Source organism: Cyprinodon variegatus, unplaced genomic scaffold (genome assembly GCF_000732505.1).
Source record: "Cyprinodon variegatus isolate N-32 unplaced genomic scaffold, C_variegatus-1.0 Scaffold15, whole genome shotgun sequence".
Lineage (NCBI taxonomy): Eukaryota > Metazoa > Chordata > Actinopteri > Cyprinodontiformes > Cyprinodontidae > Cyprinodon > Cyprinodon variegatus.
In genome coordinates, this window is record NW_015150468.1 from 1,013,408 (window position 1) to 1,033,269 (window position 19,862).

A 19,862-nucleotide genomic window follows, 5' to 3' on the forward strand; every position below is an offset into this window, starting at 1 on the left:
TATATAATATTTATATAGTAATCATTTTTTTCTAGGTCAAAGGACAAGTAGATGCAGATTCACCATTTCTTGAAATGTTTTTTTTTCTGAAAATTTTTAACGTCAGGTTGTTAAACAGTTGGGGAAATGGGGCAGTAAAAGAGCATTGAATCTCTTTAAAATTTTGATTTCCTATAAGCCTATTACGCTTGTTTATGGACTGTGTTGAGAGCAGAAACAAAATGTTTTGGCCTCTATTTGACCAAAAGGCTTGTCAGATCTACATCTAATAACGTGATCCAGTCTGTGTATGTCCTGCCTGTCAAGTTCTGGTGAAAGCTTGTACAAGCTTATCAGCAAATTTTCAGCACCCATTTTACTTTGGTTTGAAACTGTAGAATGATGAGTCAAATGCTGGGGCGAATGCTTTGGAGAAGCTGACTCAAAAATAGTTTAAACACGAGTGTGAGAACATTGGCAAGATCCTACAACCATGCAGAAACCTTTGCATATTTTACAGAGATGGGGCTGCAGATACAGAACATACTTAACATCAGTGCCTTCTTGTTTACATTAATACTTTAAGGACAAACAAAGAGTCCTTGCTCATCAACAACAATGGATTCTTGTCATGTACAGAGAGAGTGAATCTGTAAGGCTTTATGCTATCAAGTGAGTGCAATATAAGGGATAACCTGTCACAAATGCATAAAGTGAAATTAAGCATTTCATTCACAAAATGGTTCTGCAATGTTGAGTTGTTCCTTGTCACTATACTCATGCAACTTTCTTCTTTTGGTGTTCGGCAAATTATCAAAGTGGAGCAATGTTGATTAAAGGAGGATCTATTTTCTGCTACAATAAGCAATTGATTTAGGACATATGCTACGTGAGGAGAGAGTGTATGTCCAGGTTGTCAATTTGCAGTACCTTTATTCTACCTAGAGAGTTCACAAGTGTTATTTTGATACATGCAGGTGTATTTATAACCCTGCACTGCTGCCGGCAGCAAGTGTGACGTCAGCTTTTGTAACCTGGAAACAGGTTACAGCAATGGATTTATGGCAATCACCAGCAATTTTTACCTCATCTCCTCTAATTTCAATGTTGGAAACTTTTATAGTTTGTCAACTGCAACACCAAAGAAAACAAAGCAGGAAAAAAAAAAGTAATGCATATTTTAGAGTTGCATTAAGGGGCATCATCTGTCATGATAGCTTGATGCAGGCAAAATTAACTTTGATGTTCAGAATAAATCAATCCTAGAAATGTTTCTGTAATAGCCCACTAAATGCCAATAATCTGAAAAAACATGATATGGGTAAGAGGAGAGGCTAACTGTCTTTATAAATACATAAAGACGGATTAAAATATGGACAAGAATGGATAGGAGAATGTTTTAGACAGAGATACAACAGAATTATAACAGGAATGTCTGGATGGAGAAACATCAATAACAAAAAAAAACAATAATATACTGAGCAATAAATTGAGCTGTGAATATATAAAAAAAAAAAATCATGGCCTTATTTAGTCAGATATTTTATAAGTAGAACTTTCCACAACAGTGCCTGTGCCGCAGCTATTAACAGAAGATTCAAATAGTGACACCACATAAAAGGTAAGAATGGTAAGAATAGGTGGACTGATAAGCTTACAACTTGTACTGCATGTCTGCCAGCCTACCAAAAAAATAAAAAGGTCTATGTAGCATATATACGTAAATGCAGATTAGAAATATACAAAATAGAGCTATAATAAGAAGGTCTAAGAAGTTCAGCTCTGGGAGAGGGTTGGATGTGTGCTTAATAAGACTCCACCCAGTACTTAAGCGTAAGATTGTACAATATGTGAAAATGAAAAAAATATTTACAAATTTACAATTGTACACAATAAGGTCAAACAATTAATAGAACAATTAGTTCTATTATGTTTTTTTTATGAACAAAGTCCAACAAACGGTACTAAACCCTTGCGCGGTTTGCAGTCTCCAGTTCATATGGCCCCCACAAAGCTGTATAATGTCCCAAAAAAGTCCCCAATGAATGGGAAAATACAAAGCCTGCATAAACATGACCAACAATAAGCAGCTACTAATAAATGACATACACATTATATTCCATCCATTCCATTCATCCGTTTTCCGTCACACCTATCACGAGGGGTGCTGATGCCTATCTGTCTATGGGCGAGAGGCAGGGTACACCCAGGACAGGTCGCCAGCCAATTGCAGGGCAACACAGAGACAAACAGGACAGGCAACCATTGAAACACCCACTCACACCTAAAGCCCAGCATACACTGTGCGATTTGCGGGGCGATTTTTAAGTTGTGCGAAAATCTTTCCGTCAGGCCAACTTTCAGCCTGATCGTGGGTCAAAGAGTCCTGCACCGCCGCCCTATAGAGATTCTGCGTGTCCTATGAACCCATCAAGCCGCCCAGCAGAGATCATACCTGGCCTGGGACAGCCCAAGGGCTACCTCCCGGAGAAAATTATAAAGTCTATATGTCATGAATTTTGCCCATTTGAATGCTTGTTCCTGCTTGCCTCCAGTCTGCCCAAAGACTCCAGTAAGTTCTGCCATCATCCACCTACTTAAAGCCTGCTTCTAGTCTAACTGCCTGTATCAGGTACTGCCTTTTGAAGCTCACTACCAGTCTGCCTGCCTGCATTCCTAAAAACAAACCTTATAGGGATTACACCATATCTGGCTGATTATGACTAATTAACCAACTGTATCACTGTATGTAGTTAATTAGTGAACTATGGATATTCTTTATTTAATTGTGAAAAATATTGTAATTAAACAACAAGCATTTTTGTACATGAACATGAAATGATATGCCAAATAACAGGTTCTTATAAAGTTTTGCAGTTTTTCTATGCTGAGAGGTTGGGGGAGTAACCTAAAGGATTAAGGAGGTTTATGAAGTTGACCCTTTGTTTTTATATGCTCCATTCACCATATATGCTTTATTTGCAATAATTGTTACCATTAATTGATTTGCTAATTGTTTTTTTTCCAATAGAAAGCACACCTGTTACAGTGCTTTCATGTTTAGTCTTCTACTTCAGTTTAATTTTATCACTTTTCCCAGATGGAGCTAGCAGTGGTGGGTGGTGCATTTGGTCTTAAAGCTGCTTATAAGCCAAACTTGTATTCTCTTCTCTGGTCATCATGTCAATATGAAATATGGACACTGGATCCCAATATCCGAAAACCATTATCATGGCATATGGCACAACACAATGATGGGCGATAAGGGGTTGATATCACCACTGTCACATTTTAATGAAAGAAACCACAAAAAGTATTCAAATATGAAATCTAACAAGAGCAGGTATAACCGAGAGGAAGATTAGCATGAGGGTCAATACAGAGATTAAGCAAGAAGCCCAGTTAAGACAACGGCAAACTGTCCGCCACATTTACATCATCAGTAGCCATTCAGATTCAATATGCATCTAATTACCAGATAGAATAGAGCCTAAAGCATGTAAATAAAATATATCATGATCACAAAGCCTTCACAAAGCAGTTAGGCTTTGAAGGCTCTGACCCTCCACCACTGGGGGCTTGTGCTGTCATTAATGACAGTTCGGCCCAAAAATAATTTGTACCACCGGTAGACTAGGATATTAAAAAACATTTTGTGTTCAGCTTCATAGTTTATTAGTGATACGAAATTAGACCAGTGCATCTCTTTCTAAATCACATTAAAAAATATGCATATTGAAAATTATTATACCCTTTTCAATAAATCATTGTAAAAGTCTTTTCAGCATTTCAGCAATCTAACTATGTTACTGATGGCCTGACCAACTTTATGCATCAATTTCAATAGGTAATTTAACCACTTATATTTGCTAATGAGCTCCATGTATTGAAGGCTGGAAGCTTAACATTCTTGTCGTTACCCCAAACCCTCCATCAGCCAACGCTATGAAATTCAACTCTAGACTCTAGCCATGTCATTCAAAAAAAGTGTATATTACTTTGACTTAGGAGATAGGTCCGTAAAACCTAAATATTAATTTAAACCATGTATTATTAATATATATTAATAAAATTTCTCCATTTTCTTTTCTACATATAGGAATGTTTCTGTATCTCTTATTTCCTTCCAACCCCACCCATTTGCAACAGATGGTTGTTCACACAGAGCATGGTTGCGGAGGGGATTTTGCCTAGTTTAAGAGACTGAGTCCCTTCAGATGTTGCAGCACAGTTGTTCAAGATGAGCAGTTTCTGCAACTGAGCTTGAGTATATGAAGTTGGATATTAATAAACAAATGATTAGACTTTAATTAAATTACTTTGGTTAATATCAATTAAGTTTGTAAACAAAATGGATTCTGCACAAGTACATAAATTAGATGTATTTGCCTTGGAATTAAATCTGTTGGCAAGTGGAGCTTTAAAAATAAACTGAAGTAAATTGCACAAAGGTGGACTGAGTAAGACTGGACAGGCACTGATAATTGTTAACTGAATAAGAAGGGTTTGGATAACCTAGGAAAACATACCACTTAAATGTTTAAAGGATAGACATTATTTGGAGACCTTCATAATCATTTTTCATACATGGAATATCAACAGTGTTTTCAGACCTGAACAAAAAAAAAGTGCTGAAGAGAAAACAGACTAATATTTTATTGACATATTAAAATAGTCGATTCTTCAATTTCAACCTTAATAGTTTTATTGAAGTCATATAATGACTATTAGTCTTAGCATCTTAAACAAAACCAGAATTGGTCTTCCACTATTAAGTGATAACCATTCCTTCTAATTCACACTGTGACCTCTCCCATGTTTTGAAAGCATAAGAATCTTTAAAAAATATGCAAAATGGTTACATAACATTTTTAAATTATTAACTTCTTTATGTGGTTTAGACAGAGTTGGAGATATAAATGCCTTATGTAAGGTCTTATATTATTAAAGAGGACAAGTTTTAGTGGTGTATGTTCCAACATTCAAGTGTTGGCTCATAATTACTTAAGAGATCTGAGTGTTTTTGAGTCTAGTATGGACAACTCTGACATATTATTTTGATTATAGTTATCAGTGGTTCAGACTCTGGTTGTATGAATTTTACTTAAAAATGTCTGGCAACCATGAAAAACTTTATCCAATAAACGGTATGTTTGAAAAAGCTTGTGTCGACGGGGGAAATACCGTCTGTAAGTCAATATTAAGTGGAGCCTCCCATCTAAAAAAAATAAAATAAAAATAGTAAAAAGATATGCTTCCCACTAAAGGTCTACAAACATTTCCTGATTTCAAATGCCCGGACAGCAGTTGATGAAATGCTTCAATCTTGTCATCTTGTTTAATCTTCCACTAACCACATAATGAGGTTAAGAATTGCTCTTTACAGTGACAAGACTCTGCAAACATCTACAGTGCCATGCCTACCTAGAAGAAATACATTTCCGAGACACCAAAATGTCAGTCTGACCATTTCTTTTGACTATTGAAAAGAAAAAGAAAAAAAAAAGGTCAATGTCCTTCACTCACTTCACTTTTCCATCTCATCTCACATTTTTATTATAATACTAGAGAAGCAGCAACCTCGGATTGAACCATGGTCATTCAATATGAGGCAGCCTCTTTACAAATCAAGCCAGAAATATTCCATTGTGTTGACCTCCTTAGTTTCTTTACCTACGTCACTGAAGCCTAAGACAAGATACTGATTGATTGCTTTCAGCAGGGAAAAGGGGACAAAAACAGTGACTGAAAAAAATAAAAGAGGGATAAAAACTGGACCTTGTCTTTTTTTTTTTTTTTTTTGTACTAAAAAAAAAGAGCCTCAACTTAATTAAAGTGGGATACGAAAGATCTTCCAGTAGGTAATTAGTTTGGGTTGGTAAATAAATGGCTGCTTACTCTTATTGTGCATATATTTTATTAAACAAACATCTTTTTTTGTTTATTTTTCACTTTTCATTTTAGTCTAATTTAATTATTCTATACAAATGTATGTTTATCCATTTGGAAAGAGCTGTAGACGTGTGAGCATTCCTTCCATCTCCTCATCTTCAAACTTCAGTCAAGTACACCAGTCCTTTCAGGAAGAAGGGACCAAACATCAACTAAACTACTTTGAAAGGTGTCTGGAAGCATCCTTATCAATAATTGTTTGCTCTTTCTGTGTCTGATCTAAATTGGTTTAATTTGACAATTCCTTTAACAGGGTTTAAACAGGAAGGAGGAACTCTAATTTAATGCTTTTTAATGCTCTTAGAAATATATATATTTATATACCTTTTTCTGTGCCTCGAGCTTCTGTTCCGAACAAATGGCTTTAGGATCAACCAGGAGCAGTTCCACGCAAACACGTAGAACCAGTTAAATCTGATATATTTTACAAAATTTCTATTATTTTTTTTAATAAAGCATTTTAAATGCCATGATAGTCACATTTAATGAATTTCAATGCCACTGAAGGCCTTAATAAAAAAAATAATAATTTAATGACTTTTAATGCTTTTTAATGACCCGCTGAAACCCTTTTTAAGGAACAACATTACAACCATCACTGTTGCTAAGTGTAATACGATCATCGGAAATATTTAGAAAGCATCTTTAAAGCAAATATAGGCACCTCTTCCAGACAACAGGTTTATCAAATTTCTGAATTCACCAAACTTGCGGGACAGAAAATGGTTATGTTTTCCTTTTAAGTTCCTAAGATTTACTGCGGTTAATTTAAAATGTTTTCACTCCGAGTTACGTGTGTGTACCAGCAATTGGGGATAAAAAAGCCAGTGTCAATGAGGCTTTCATACTTTGACTGACCATGGCAACGGCTAAATAAAGAAGAGCAACTCTGTTTAAATATAACTGTGCAAAAAATATCCTTCAATTAGCAGACTGGTTGACATTTGATTTAATAGTAACTAACTCTTCCGTGATTGAATTGAATATCTCTTTAATGCATCTTTGGTACAGTAGATGAACATCTGGCTCTGATTGGTAGAGTACTTCTTTAACAGGTGCTACATTTAAACAGTGATCAACAATTAAAAACTTCTATATTTTTTTAGCTTTAGCTTTGACAATATATCAGATGAAATTGTTCCCATGAGTCACTTTGTATCACAGAAAGACACGTTATAGATTTTATTATGTAGTTGAAATGAATCACAAAACAGTGATGACTGATACATTACTAATGTGGGTGTGCTGAAATGACTGGATGACGGGCTGATTTCTTATTCTGTCCTGGACAGCCGTCTTACAATGTATTTGCTAATACCTCATAGACATTTACTGCATTTAATATGCAGACACATAGCAAATACACCTTGTAGCCTTTTTTCCAAAGAGGGCTTTCAACATCCAAACCAACAGTTTACAACAGCAAGCCCAAATTCAAACCAGCACTCAAAAAAAATCAATAACAAAATAATTTCGTCTTTAGAACTTTTCTTTGCCTGCAGTTTGGCCATATAATAATTTTATGGAATAATCTCTGTGTGAGCCTTGGTTTATTAAAACACTATATCTCAAATAAATGTTATGAAAAAATAAGATATTATGTTGAATCAATGGCCGCAGCCACAGTGTTTTTCTCAACATACTGACTTTATAAAACACTGGTCTTTAAGTATTTCTATGTGGTTCTTTGAAGTTTTTCCAAGTTTAGAAGCCCTGTTTTATGGGCTGCAATAGTACGTCTAGTATTACCATCCTCCATCAAGAAGAACGTTAGAAGCTATTAAAATATGACTAAAAACACTGGATGCACATAAAACTTTGCATTCAGATTCGATAGAGAGCTTTCAGCATATTTCTACGATGAGGATTTCTGCAGCTCACAAGCCAAAACAAGAAAGTTTAATATCCAAGGCACACTGAAGACTGTTTTATTCAAGGTCGATTAGGAAGAGGATCTCTTTTTTTTTGTTGCTTTTCTTTTAAAACACAATCTAAATCCTTTAAGCAAAAATGATACACATTATAAAACAGGGCGAGTAAAACATACTAGAACAAAGCTTTAAAACACCAGTGAACTACTACATTTCCTTCTTATGCATTAAAGAATTCAGATTCTATGCTGATGATAAGTAAATCATTATTCAGTGTGTGTGGCCCAATGTATAATTACCAATCCAATGTTTGACAATTAAATAATGACTAGTGCCATTTCAGACATGTATTGTGGGCGCCACAACTGCAGAGCTTCAAGCGCATTGAAGTCATAGCAACAAGAAGAATGATGCAGAGAATAGCAAGGCTCAACATGCAGGAGGCAAATCCCATTAAATACATGGGAGAATATTACTTAGGAAGCAGAGCTGCCTTTACAACCTTGTGCTTTTTAGGTGTTTGGACTTGAAATTACGCTACTTGTGTGGTACGACTAGCCTCACCAGCAATCAACAGTTTGCATAAAGGATTTACTTTCCACAAGCCGCAGGAATAGAGAGGAGTGAGAAAATCCTCTAACCCTATTGTGTGGATGGACTGCATAGGCTGGAGGGGTCTTTTACTCAGGCTCGCAATAATATTGGTTAATTGCTAGATTTCTCAAGTCTCTCTCAACTTGCATCACGATTAGGCATGAAGCGGTTTACAGCAGGGGTATATTGCTGCTGACAGAATACAGCGTTCTCATTCTTGCTCTCTCTCTTAATTGTCATTCCCCTGCTCACAGGCACATTTCTCCAGCAGATTCCCTTGAGAGAGGTTTCCCCAGAATCTACGTAAAAGGATTCCTTCCCACGCCATGGTCTTAGGAACATCTCATTTTCATCCGCCCGCGCCTCGCTCATGCACACACACGCACTCCCTCTCACCCTGGCACTGGGTCCTCGTGTCTCCCTCCTCACTGTCTTTTTTCTTCTTTTCCCTTCACTTCTGAAACACCCATTGCCACCCCCTCCCTCTTTCCTATAACTTATGGATCCTCCGTGGGAGGCAGCATCTCCCTCACACAACAGGCGTGGGCTCTCCTCTGACAAATGACATGCCGGGCCCACCAGCTTTGCGTGGGGGGAGAAAAGCTTTAAGTTAAGAAGGAAGGATGGATTTGATTGGATGCTGCAACTCATGGGCTGTATCTTGGCAAGCTGTATTGGATTGGTCTCAGGGAAGAAGTGAGAAATGGATGGAAAGCTGCAATGCTGCTGTTTATCAAGCCAACAGTATGTTTTAAGGGAAAGAAATGACCATAAAACCTAACACTCCTCACAACTGCCAAGCTGTCAACTGTTACAATATAAAGCAGAGGTAAAATATTAGCCATGTGACAGCATAAACATTTGTCTAGACAGTGTGTGGCTTTAAGTCCAAACTTGTGTCCAGGTATATTCGGACTTCTGCACTAAATCACTCACAAGTGCTGCTTGGCTAGCTGCTGAGCCAGAGAAATAGCTTCGGGATCTCGATCCAAGGCCAGGACCGTGACTTCAGGAACCGTGTTTAGTATCGCTTTGGTATGACCACCACCACCGAATGTCATGTCCAGGACCACCTACATGCGAGAAAGAGAGAAAACAACACATTCATCTCACAACAGGGCTCCGTATTGCACGATTCATCATGGTCACAATGTTAGCTCATTATTTAAGTATTTCTTTGACAGCAGTTTACAGTCAAAAAATGTTTTGTCTCTCTTATTTCAAGCAACACAAAATCTAAATGACAAAATGAGAAAAAAAATTAAATATATAACATATACATATATCCTTACTTTCTTCTAAAGTAAGATGGCTTTTTAACAAGGTTTAATAAGTTTATATCCCTATGCTTAGTTTGACCCTTTACATCTTGTTTAAGTTTTGACAAGTAAAAATATTACTGAGCTAACAAGCATGACACGGCTTGTGTTTGTTTAATCATTCTTGAAATTGGTTATAATCTCCAGCAAGTTCTGGAAAATGTCAGAGATGACAGTGCGTTATTTCCAACAACAATAGTTAATTTGCAGGCTAAGTCGGTCATTAATCTTCTTCAGAAACCAAATTAATTGCTTCAAAATATAAAATCACCTTGCCCTCAGTTAAAACTGGAAAAAATCAAAATAAACTTAAATTAAAATGACAACTAAGCTTCGCTCTATATCGAACATACATGGTATAGGTACATTTATTCATCTAAATTGAAAACTGGGATCCTGGAATCCTACAAAATACACTTTGCCGATAACACATTTGATAGGCCATTATATTGCATATTTTTGCAAAAAGTATATTTGGTCAATTCTAGTGATAGACTTTTCATGGTTAAAAAATTGTTAAAAGTACCAGATCGTTTCATCCATACATTGCAATATTCAAAACTTAATAATGAAATATCCTGTTTTCCTAAAAATCTTGTTTTTTGCATACTTGTCTTTGTGATAAATTGCTGGCATTAGAGCTGCACAGTGTTTAAACCAAAAGAATATTCAATACATGTACTGCTATCTGAAAGGACTGTTTGGTTGCAGTATTTGGTAGTCTATAATTCAGGTGCCATACATTAAAGTTTGTCACTAATATACATTATTTGTTCAAATCAATGAGTGTTTGGTGGCTTGCAGGCAAGTCTGCTTTAGCCCTTTAGACCAAAAACCAATTACCGGTACTAAAAGAATACAGGGGTGATTGCAATGACCAGAGAGTGAGCCAACAGTTTAAAACAAATGCTGGTTAATCATAACTGGTACTGTCATTGCAGGATTTAACAAGAATGCTGTAATTTGGGTTTCCTAATATTGTGCACCCTTAGATGAAATCTCAGCTCAATGTGCAGTGTAAACTGGCTAAGGTCTTGCAAGTTTGTTTTTATTTTCTTGGCAAATGAATTATCTGATTTCCGCTTGCTTGTAACGGCAGCCAAATTATACAGCCAGCTGCTGACTAGTAGAAAGGTAATAGGAAGTTGGATCTTAATAAAGAGCAACCCTGAAAGGTACCTGGAACATCCTGCTGAGGGAAGTAATTTTAAGTAGATTTAATAAGATTTTTTTTCTCAAAAAAGGTAAGTAGAATAGGTAAATAGGTAAGGTAAATATGTAAAAAAGGTAAGTAGAATAGGTTAATAGGTAAAAACTGGTAAGTAGAATAAGTAAAAAAGGTAAGCAGAATAGGTAAAAAAAAAAAAAGGTAAGTAGAATAGTGACACTACACATATATACAAGAAAGAAGTTTATATGAAAAAAATTGTTGTGATAAAAGGGCCTAGGGCCAGAGTGCATGTAATGTGGTAGATAAAAACTGTAAGTGCCCCATGGAGAGAAAACCTCGAGGCCAGGTTGAGGAAACTTGTTGAAGCTGGCTATTGCAGGTACAGGTGGCTATACAAGCAGATAACCATGCAGTAAAACTTTTGGGTTTTTTTTTGTTCTGTTCAGGACAAGGGTTGTGGAAAATTGCATCCCTAACTCCTTTTAAAATCTCTCCAAAACATAAAACTTCAGTGTCACATGAAAGCTGATGAACTTTTAAGTTGTTCACTTCCTTTTGGCAGGAAAAAAAAACAAACCCTTTGGATTAAATTTGGGTTGAAACCTTCTCCTTGGTCAAACTACCTCTTTGATGACTTTCATAAATGTAGTTATCTATATTTAAGGTGCAAAATATTTGGATTGGTAGAAAGTTTTAATCTACAGTAACGTCAAACAGGAAACAAGAAGCATTAAACCACAAAACTATCAGTGTAGATTTGCTGAAGGGTAATTTTAACAAGTGTTAAGTCTCATATGTTTTCATTAATACATGTCATCTAGTCTGCCATAAGACTGCAATGATGTAGTTTAGGAACTGAACTTTTACGATTTGCCATCAAACCAATCTCAAATGAAGTCATTTCTTATCTTTGAATCTTTTATCAAATAATTTTTAATCTCTGATAATTGAAGTAAACAAGCAAAAAAAAGCCCTTTTCTGCCCCCCAAAAAACGTAATATCCGTTTATTTTGCCCACAGCTTCAACTTATTTTTATCCTCACTTTGAGTGGAGAGATCTGTATGATTATTCATAAAACATCTTTTAAATCTACATTTCGATAATTTTTTTGGGGCAAATATAAAGGGTCATTTTGTTCATATTCCACTTAGCATACCTGGCATAAACTGATGAAATTTCTGTTATGTTAACCCACAATATCAGAGCGCAAAAGCAACTACCTGTTTCCTTTGAAAGCTGGCTTGATGAAGGAAGAATCAATTAGACCCGCTGGCATCTACCAGTCTTTAACTGACAAAACAGAACGGCAAAATAAATGATGAAAATAAAACAGACTGGATGAACCCCATAATGCAGTTAGAATTTTAGCGTCCCACAGTTCTTCTCTTTTATACATATTTCAAGAAATGTATGCATGCAAAATGCCAATTTAATATGGGAACTAAGGTTTTAGCAGAGTATAGCAGATTTTCTGCTTTTTATTTCGTAACTTCTAAACTTTACAAATCGGCAAACACATTTTTTTTTGCTTTTTTCAAAGGAAACTCAATGACATATTGTCATAATCAGTTAAAGTGTTACAAACATTACCGTATTAATCGAGTCACTGGAGAGAGGGAATGGTAAAATGAGCAATAACTGTCAAGCATTATGCACCATATTTACTGTTAGCTGGGTCACTGTCTCTTCTGCATGGATAACACACAAGAAATCTCCAATTCAGAACTCAATTATTACATGAAAGATAGTCCTGTCTAGGCAATCAGACAAAAAAGGAGCTATCAAGTTTTTTTTTGTTGCTTATTTCTCTCATTTCCTCCTTTGTTATACTCTCATTGATGAGTATGAAACAGATGTGAAATTGTTCTAAAGCGAAATGCCACCTTTCTTTACAAAAATAAACATTAAACATGCTGATCGATAGTGACGTTGAAGAGAGGGCGTGTGCGTGCATGTGTGAGGGAAGAAGTGATCAATGGCGGTTCCCTTCTCCTTTCCAGCGCGCAACAGCAGATGGGGAGGGGGTGTGGGCTAGTGGGATGAGTCACACGCATAATGAACTTGCCTGTTGTGCTATTCAATAGAGAAAAAAAAGTGAAAACGAAAACAGAAACACATAAAGCAAAGTAGGCTGTTTCTATAAAAATCATTGATACAGGTAAACCAGGAGGCAAACTGGGTCTCTACAGGAGTGAACAGAACCTGTCAAAAACAATTTTTTTGCAAAACTGTAGGAAAACTGTGGGCTTGAAAAAAATCCAGCTTTTTTTTTTTTCAATGATCGAAATAATGGAAAACTGATCCATAATCTTTTTAGAAGTGGTAGCCAGTTTTTAACCCCTGGGAGCATCTTAAAATACCGGAAAAACACCACACCTCTCTAAATTTTCATTAAAATAAAAATAAAATATGAAAATTGCATGTTTAGTAAGTCTTTCAGAAGAGCTTAATTGAAGATAAAAAAAAAAAAAAAGAAAAAAAAAAAAGAAAGAAAAAAACACTCCTTAGAGAAGATACAGCAGCTGGAAAAAAAATATCCTCCTTCTACTATGGCTGGCAGATGGACAAAACAACTCCTTGAAAAGATTTGGTGATAATAGGTTTGGCATTTGCAAAGATGACTGACACCAAACTTGGGAATGAGTCATTCACATTGATATTTCATACAGAACAGTGCCTGCAAGGCCTTCGCCTATATGTGCCTTCGCAAAGAGGGCAGCTGGCTTCCAGAGCACAAAGTGGGAGATCTTGAATGCTCTAATACTCTGATAGAAAAATAAATATTAAAAAAGGTAATTGCTCCTGTCTGCTTCATACTCTTTGAGAGGTGTGCAATATCTGCCTTTCCCAGCAGAGGGAACAGAAGAGTTAGGAGAGGTCCGAGTTGCACTGAAGCTGCAAAGTGCTCTAATGCAGGACATTTAAGCAGTCATCACTCAGCATTATTAATGGGGACTTGTCTCTCCTGAACAAAAGCAAAGCTATATTAAAGATCCTATTTTGAACTGCTTAATGAATACAACTGAATGCAGATTTACCTGCCTGTTTGGGGGGGAAAAAAGTCAAATTTTAACAAACAACAAACAGCATGTGCAACAGGATATTATTTCAAGACCATGTGGCAAACAAGACCCTCATCTCAAGCTTTCTTGTGGTTGAATTCATTAGGAAAAGGGGAGCAGGAACCTGAGAGAAGCCAGAGTACTCACCTAAATCCTACTTATGACTCCCCAGCCCAGGTCAGTTACAGTGGGGGATCTAAAATGTCATTGAGGGGAGTTTTTACAGATCTTGTTACACCAACACACAGACCATTAGTGAGACAGATACACAGGTACAGGATCGCTTTTCTTGTCGCGTCCGTTGTCATGGTAAGACTGGAGGTAACCGGTTTGCATTTCTTTCTCTGTCACACAAAGTTCATGGCAAGTTACAAGTGTGAACAAATTTGGGGGATTTGCAGCATAAGAGCACTGTACAAAAGGCTAGATCTGGAAGTCTGCAATAAAGAAAGAGTTTTTGGGTCCACTAATTGCTAACAGAGAGCACTGCATGTCGCGTAAATCTCACCCTTAAATCTGCTGCTCAGGATGGCCTATGTTGCTATCATTTTACGATATGTTTTTAGTGACTTAAATGCTTGCTTATCTCTTTATTTGGAATCGTTTTACTTTTAAAAGGTGTAAGTAAAGCCTCTCCTATTCATTCAAATTAATGTAATAGCTCTGCACAAGGGTATAGCAGGTAGGAGGCGGACGTGCACAAAACAGATGGCCAGTGAGAGCAGACAAACTCAAACGGCATGAAAGCTTCCCACAATTATCCTGTCAAGAGATTATGTTGATGGAGATCAGTCATGTCTGAGACACATGCAGCCTTCTGCCTCATCTACTTAAATTAATAACACATAAATTCAATACTACAGTAACAAGTAAATAAGTAAGACTGAGTAGGTCAATGAGTGATAAAGGAGCATTAAATGCTGTAAAAACTCTTTGCCACAGGGGATCCTTCCAAATACCTCTCTATATGATGAACTAATCTGTCTTTTGTCAAAGGAATGCTGTAGAGTTACAGCAAACACTTTCATTCCTCATCCATTCACTTCTGTTTGTACTCTCCTGGCAAAGGTTTAAACAAATGTAGCCAAAGAGGTATTTCAACTGGTCAAGACAAGACTCGTCTGCTCGTGTAAAAACAGCATGGTTCATTTAAGAAAAAAACTGAAAAGAATGCTCGTCTGAAGTTTGTAGGTCATTCCTAAAACCAGGCATGTATAAATCCAACCTATCGTGCAGACTGTGTTTTCCTCAGTAGAATACAAGAAAGTGGTTATGAACCAAAAGCAGACAGATAAATTTGGGACTTTGGTCAAGGAAAAAGGACCACGCAGTTACACAAGTATGTGTCGTATATACAACATCATCAAGACATGATGTTATTTTAAAGGTATGGGCTTAACATTATTACGTGTTATCATATAAATTACCATCAGTTAAGAGAGTTTGTCTTTAAGTTTGTCTGACACCAAGTCTGCCTATCAGAACTTTTTTTGCAATGTTATGAAAAAAATGAAAAAAATAGTGCATGTAATAATTTTCTTTGTTGACATCATTTGACATACTATAAACAACCCATTGAGAATTGTCAGCAAAAAAATGTGACGTAATTCTAGTCTAATATTTACATAAACACATAAATTTCCAGCATTTACCGTTTTATTTGAACAGGTCGTTTCCTTCTTAGACCCTGTGATTGCCTGCAGCTGATCATTTCTCTAAATAGGAAAACTGAAAAAAATGTGGAGCTACGCTGATTTCACAATTTTCTGTCACTACTTCGCCGAGAACTGGAACAAGCCCTCATAATATCACACTTGGAAGAAAATGAATTGATTAGGATGTTTGGAACCCATCCAAGAACCACCAAGGCTCAAGTCTGCTATGGATTGAAACTGCAGGAAGAGCAGTTTCACAACATCTCACTTCAAAACAAATGGGTTTTATATTAAAAGGCTTCAGACCAGGAACTTCACCTGGAATTTGAGACTACCTCTGTAACTTGTTTAAAATTAAGCTGCAACTTGCTGCTGTGCATATATAAAAGGACCATAAAAGATAAGTTAGACACTGTAGATGTATAAATATGAGTACAAATTTAATAGCAACAGCTTCATAAAAATTGGTCTGTCTTTAGTGAATTACTTTGAAAATACAGATGTTGTGCTTATTCATGTTGCTGTTTGCACACAGTTATTAATGTAGAATCATCCTGAACTGGTTTTTGGGCCTATTAGTTTCTGGCCACATTCCAGCCCACATTGGTCTCTGCCAGGCCACCCCTTAGAAATGACTTGGCTCTGCCAATGTCTCTGGATAAAGTTTTATTCCGAGCTATTCTTTTATTGAATTATTGGTGTAATCTAACCCGCTATAAGTAGTACAGAGAGATTACAGTCGGTGTATTCCTATTCCCAGCTTCTAATTCTTCAAATTCTACTTAAATTAATCATGATTTGTCACGCTGGCTCAGTGCTCCCACGAGTCTAAACACATCACAAAACTGGTTTTTGGAATGGACAAATCAGGCAAGCAATATTAAGCACCTGAAATGGTTTTCTCAAAGTACTAAACCTCAAACTCTATTGAAAACTTTTGGGAGAAAAAAAAAAAAGTTTTCCAAAATAAAAAAATAAAAAAAACTTTGGAAAACTTTCGGCGTAAACTTGTTCTGCAATGCTTGGCCTAAAACCAGTGCTGCCCTCTATGGGTTGAAATGTTGCCACTGCAGTTGCTTTGCTTTAGGAAGGGGCTCTTCTCTGATCTAAAGAGGGCAAACCTCTTCAGGTCAGGAACAATGGACTTGGACTTTAAGGAGCTGATCCTCATCCTGGTTGCACACTATCCCAGTGAATACTTGCCCAGGTCTTGACAGTCGGCTGCCAATGGGACCAAATCCTGTGCAAAAAGCAGGGACAAAATCTACAGGTCCCTGAATCTGACCCCCTTGAGCCTTTGCCTATTCCTAGGTTCCTGTGCATAAAGAACCAGTGATGGAGGTCTGCCCTGCCGGAGTCCAACATACACTAGGAAAAAGTTTGACTTAACGTCGACAATGCAAACCAGACTCCTGCTTCACTTGTGCAGTGAGAGGATGACCTCTAGTAAAGAGAGTTGGGGGGATAAATCATGCCTTACATTGTCGTATCAGTCCACATGAATGACTACACTTCGATATAAATTACTTGGACTATATATAGATATAGTGCTGGGCAGAGACTTCTTTTGTCTTGCTAAGTTGACGTATTTAAATGGTTTAGGTAAAACAAAGTCTGAAATCAGTAACCTAAATAAAATACATTTATTTTAGTTATTGTCCCTTAAATCTCTTAACTTTTTGTTCTACATATATGTTGGTGGCAACATCTGCCATCAAGTGTTTGTTAAACCTGGCAGTGTCTTTTACACACTGTTAAAGGATTCCTCTCTTTTTGCCCTCTGAAGGATTTTACAGCATGAACTGCCAGTTTAATGTCGTACCAAAGTACCTCAATAGTATTTTGGTCTGGATTTCATCCAGGTAGCTCCAAAACCTTCCATTTTGCTATTTTGGAAGTGTCTTTTTTCTTTTTCACCATTTAAAACCGGACTTGGTGAAGTACTCTCTATTACTTGTCCAGTTTACACCAAGTGTGCTTGGACATAAGGTTATTAACCAATGGTCAATGTTAAATGATTCAGCTTCCTGATTTTCTGGTTCCATCAATACAAAAAAAAGACATAATCTGTAGAGAAAAGAAGCCCTAGCTCATCACTATAGCACCATTAATGTTGGAATGTCAGCATGATAATCTCTTTTATGAAATGTTGGTACATTTTCAAAAACGTTCAACTTTTGTGAATAAATTCAAAAAACAATAACCAATAATTTGGATGGTCATTCAGCTATCTCTTCGCTTTTGCAATTATAGTCATCTAAAGTTTTCAACTTAAAAATCTACGTACTATGGATGCTGTCTTTGTCCTGCCTCCTTGATGTTAAATCTTGAACAATGATAATTTAATGATTCAATGACATCATGCTGTATTTGTCATTTATTAGTGCTTTTGTGACTTTTCTGTAAGAATTCTTACTGTGTTCTTTTTCTTATTCTTCTAATTTGGCTACTCATTGTAAACCCCAAGAAATAGGTGTCATGTCTTTTAGTGTACTTCAAGTTTCCAGACAGGTTCTATTAAAGTATTATCTTGTTTCTACAGCTGTGGAAGTAAGTAGACTTCTGTGTAGTTCTTGAAACTGAACACAGTTTCAAAGAAATATGGAAAATTATACTTTATTCATAATTTAACAACAAGTCCATTACATTTTCATATAGGGTCAAGTTGGGTTAGATTCCATTTTTCCTTACCAAATAAATCATCAACTGAAAACTACTTTCTGCATTTGTTAAGGTTATCTTTCCTTAATTTTAAAACAAGAAGTGTGTGAGCAGGCAGGTATTTTTCCAAAGCACAGTGAGTAGGAAATACCAAGCGTTGCTTTGAAAGTGTCTTACATTTTAACCATGCACAGCATTTTGCCCAAGCTTTTCCTGTTTTTCTTAGGACAGTTCTAGTTTGTATTGTTTTGAAGGTGACATCAGTCCTTGGCTGAGAGATCTGTGTACTTTTAATGGTAGCAGGAGACTGGGGACAAACTTGAAAAAGTATCTGAAGAATTTCAGGAGGCTGGCTAGTCAGTTTGTTATGGTGTCTTCCCAAACCTTATATAGCAAATTTTAGGCACAATCTAAGCCGTTATTAAACACATAGGAAAGGTTAAGCATATTTATGTTCACTCTTATGTCACTTTGCTTTACAGATCGAAAAGATTTATTAGGGTTCACACAGCGATGAAGTAACCATATTAAATTGATGGAATTTGTGGAAAAGCAACTAAATCAGATGAATCAAAAATGCAAAGATGGTAAAATATTTAATCTTTTTTTTTTCAATACACCACATTGGCCATTTGCATAATGGAAATGGACACATTGCTATTTATTTAAAAGTATTTCTTTTTCTCCTTATTTGGTTTTGTTTTCAATTTAAAACACATCTAATAGTATTAGCAGAGGATTGAGAAAGAGAAGGGAGATTGAACCTAGAGGCCTGATGAAGAAAGAGAAAAACGACACTAGGCTTGAAATGCAGAAGAGGAATTACCCTCTGTGTGGCAGTGGGGGCCTCGAGGACAACAAGACCTTTTAATTTTCAAGTTTTGAAGTCAGCTTAAGCAGAAGTTGTTTAGACAAGTTAAAACAAATCGTTTATGTTTAGTTAGAATCTTACGGTCACAAATCAAGCCTTGTGTGCAACTTTGGAGTAAGGAATTGTATGCTTTAGTACAGACATTCATAGAAACAAAGGCAACTTTGCTCATGTAAAAGTACTGATCTGATACAGCTAACGGGTAGCGGAAAATATTAGGCTGGTCTAAATCTTTTTTCACTCTACTTTAATTTAATTAAGTAAAGACCCAATCAAGAGGTCATGGGATTTTAAAGGATTTTGCAGTTGTGAGAATATAATTAAAGCTCTGACTCATAGAGATGACAAGATAAAAAGAAATAAACGGATTCTTAAGTGAGAATTTTAGCTGAAGCCTTTTGTTTCCTTGTTTTGTTGCCTTGTTTTTTTTGTTTTAAAAATATGTTTACAACTATGCCATGAACGCTGTCCAGGGTTCTGATCCTGTGACCACTGTAGCTGTGGAAGGCTTCAAGGGATCCTTGACTTGGTCCAAAAGTTTTAAATAAAAAGACAGTTTAAAAACCTATTTTCTAAACTAGAGAGTGTGCAGTTCTAGAAAAAAATTTCAATTAAATGTTTATTCACAGTTTAAACATTGTTAATCAGAACCAAAAATTAAATTGTGTTTAAAAATAGTTGATAATATAGCAGCAGAATCAGCTGTCAGACTAGAAAAATAATTAT

General features: G+C 36.3%; 1 protein-coding gene across 4 annotated transcripts in view; it reads right to left on the reverse strand.

The window, feature by feature from the left end:
* The window catches only part of mettl15 (methyltransferase like 15), a 78,702-nt gene that overhangs the window by 29,095 nt on the left and 29,745 nt on the right, over positions 1-19,862 (reverse strand). For all 4 annotated transcript variants that reach the window (XM_015384131.1, XM_015384118.1, XM_015384123.1 and 1 more), the window contains exon 3: positions 9,333-9,469. In XM_015384131.1, the coding sequence (XP_015239617.1) occupies positions 9,333-9,469 (137 nt within the window). The remainder of the gene's footprint in view (positions 1-9,332; positions 9,470-19,862) is intronic.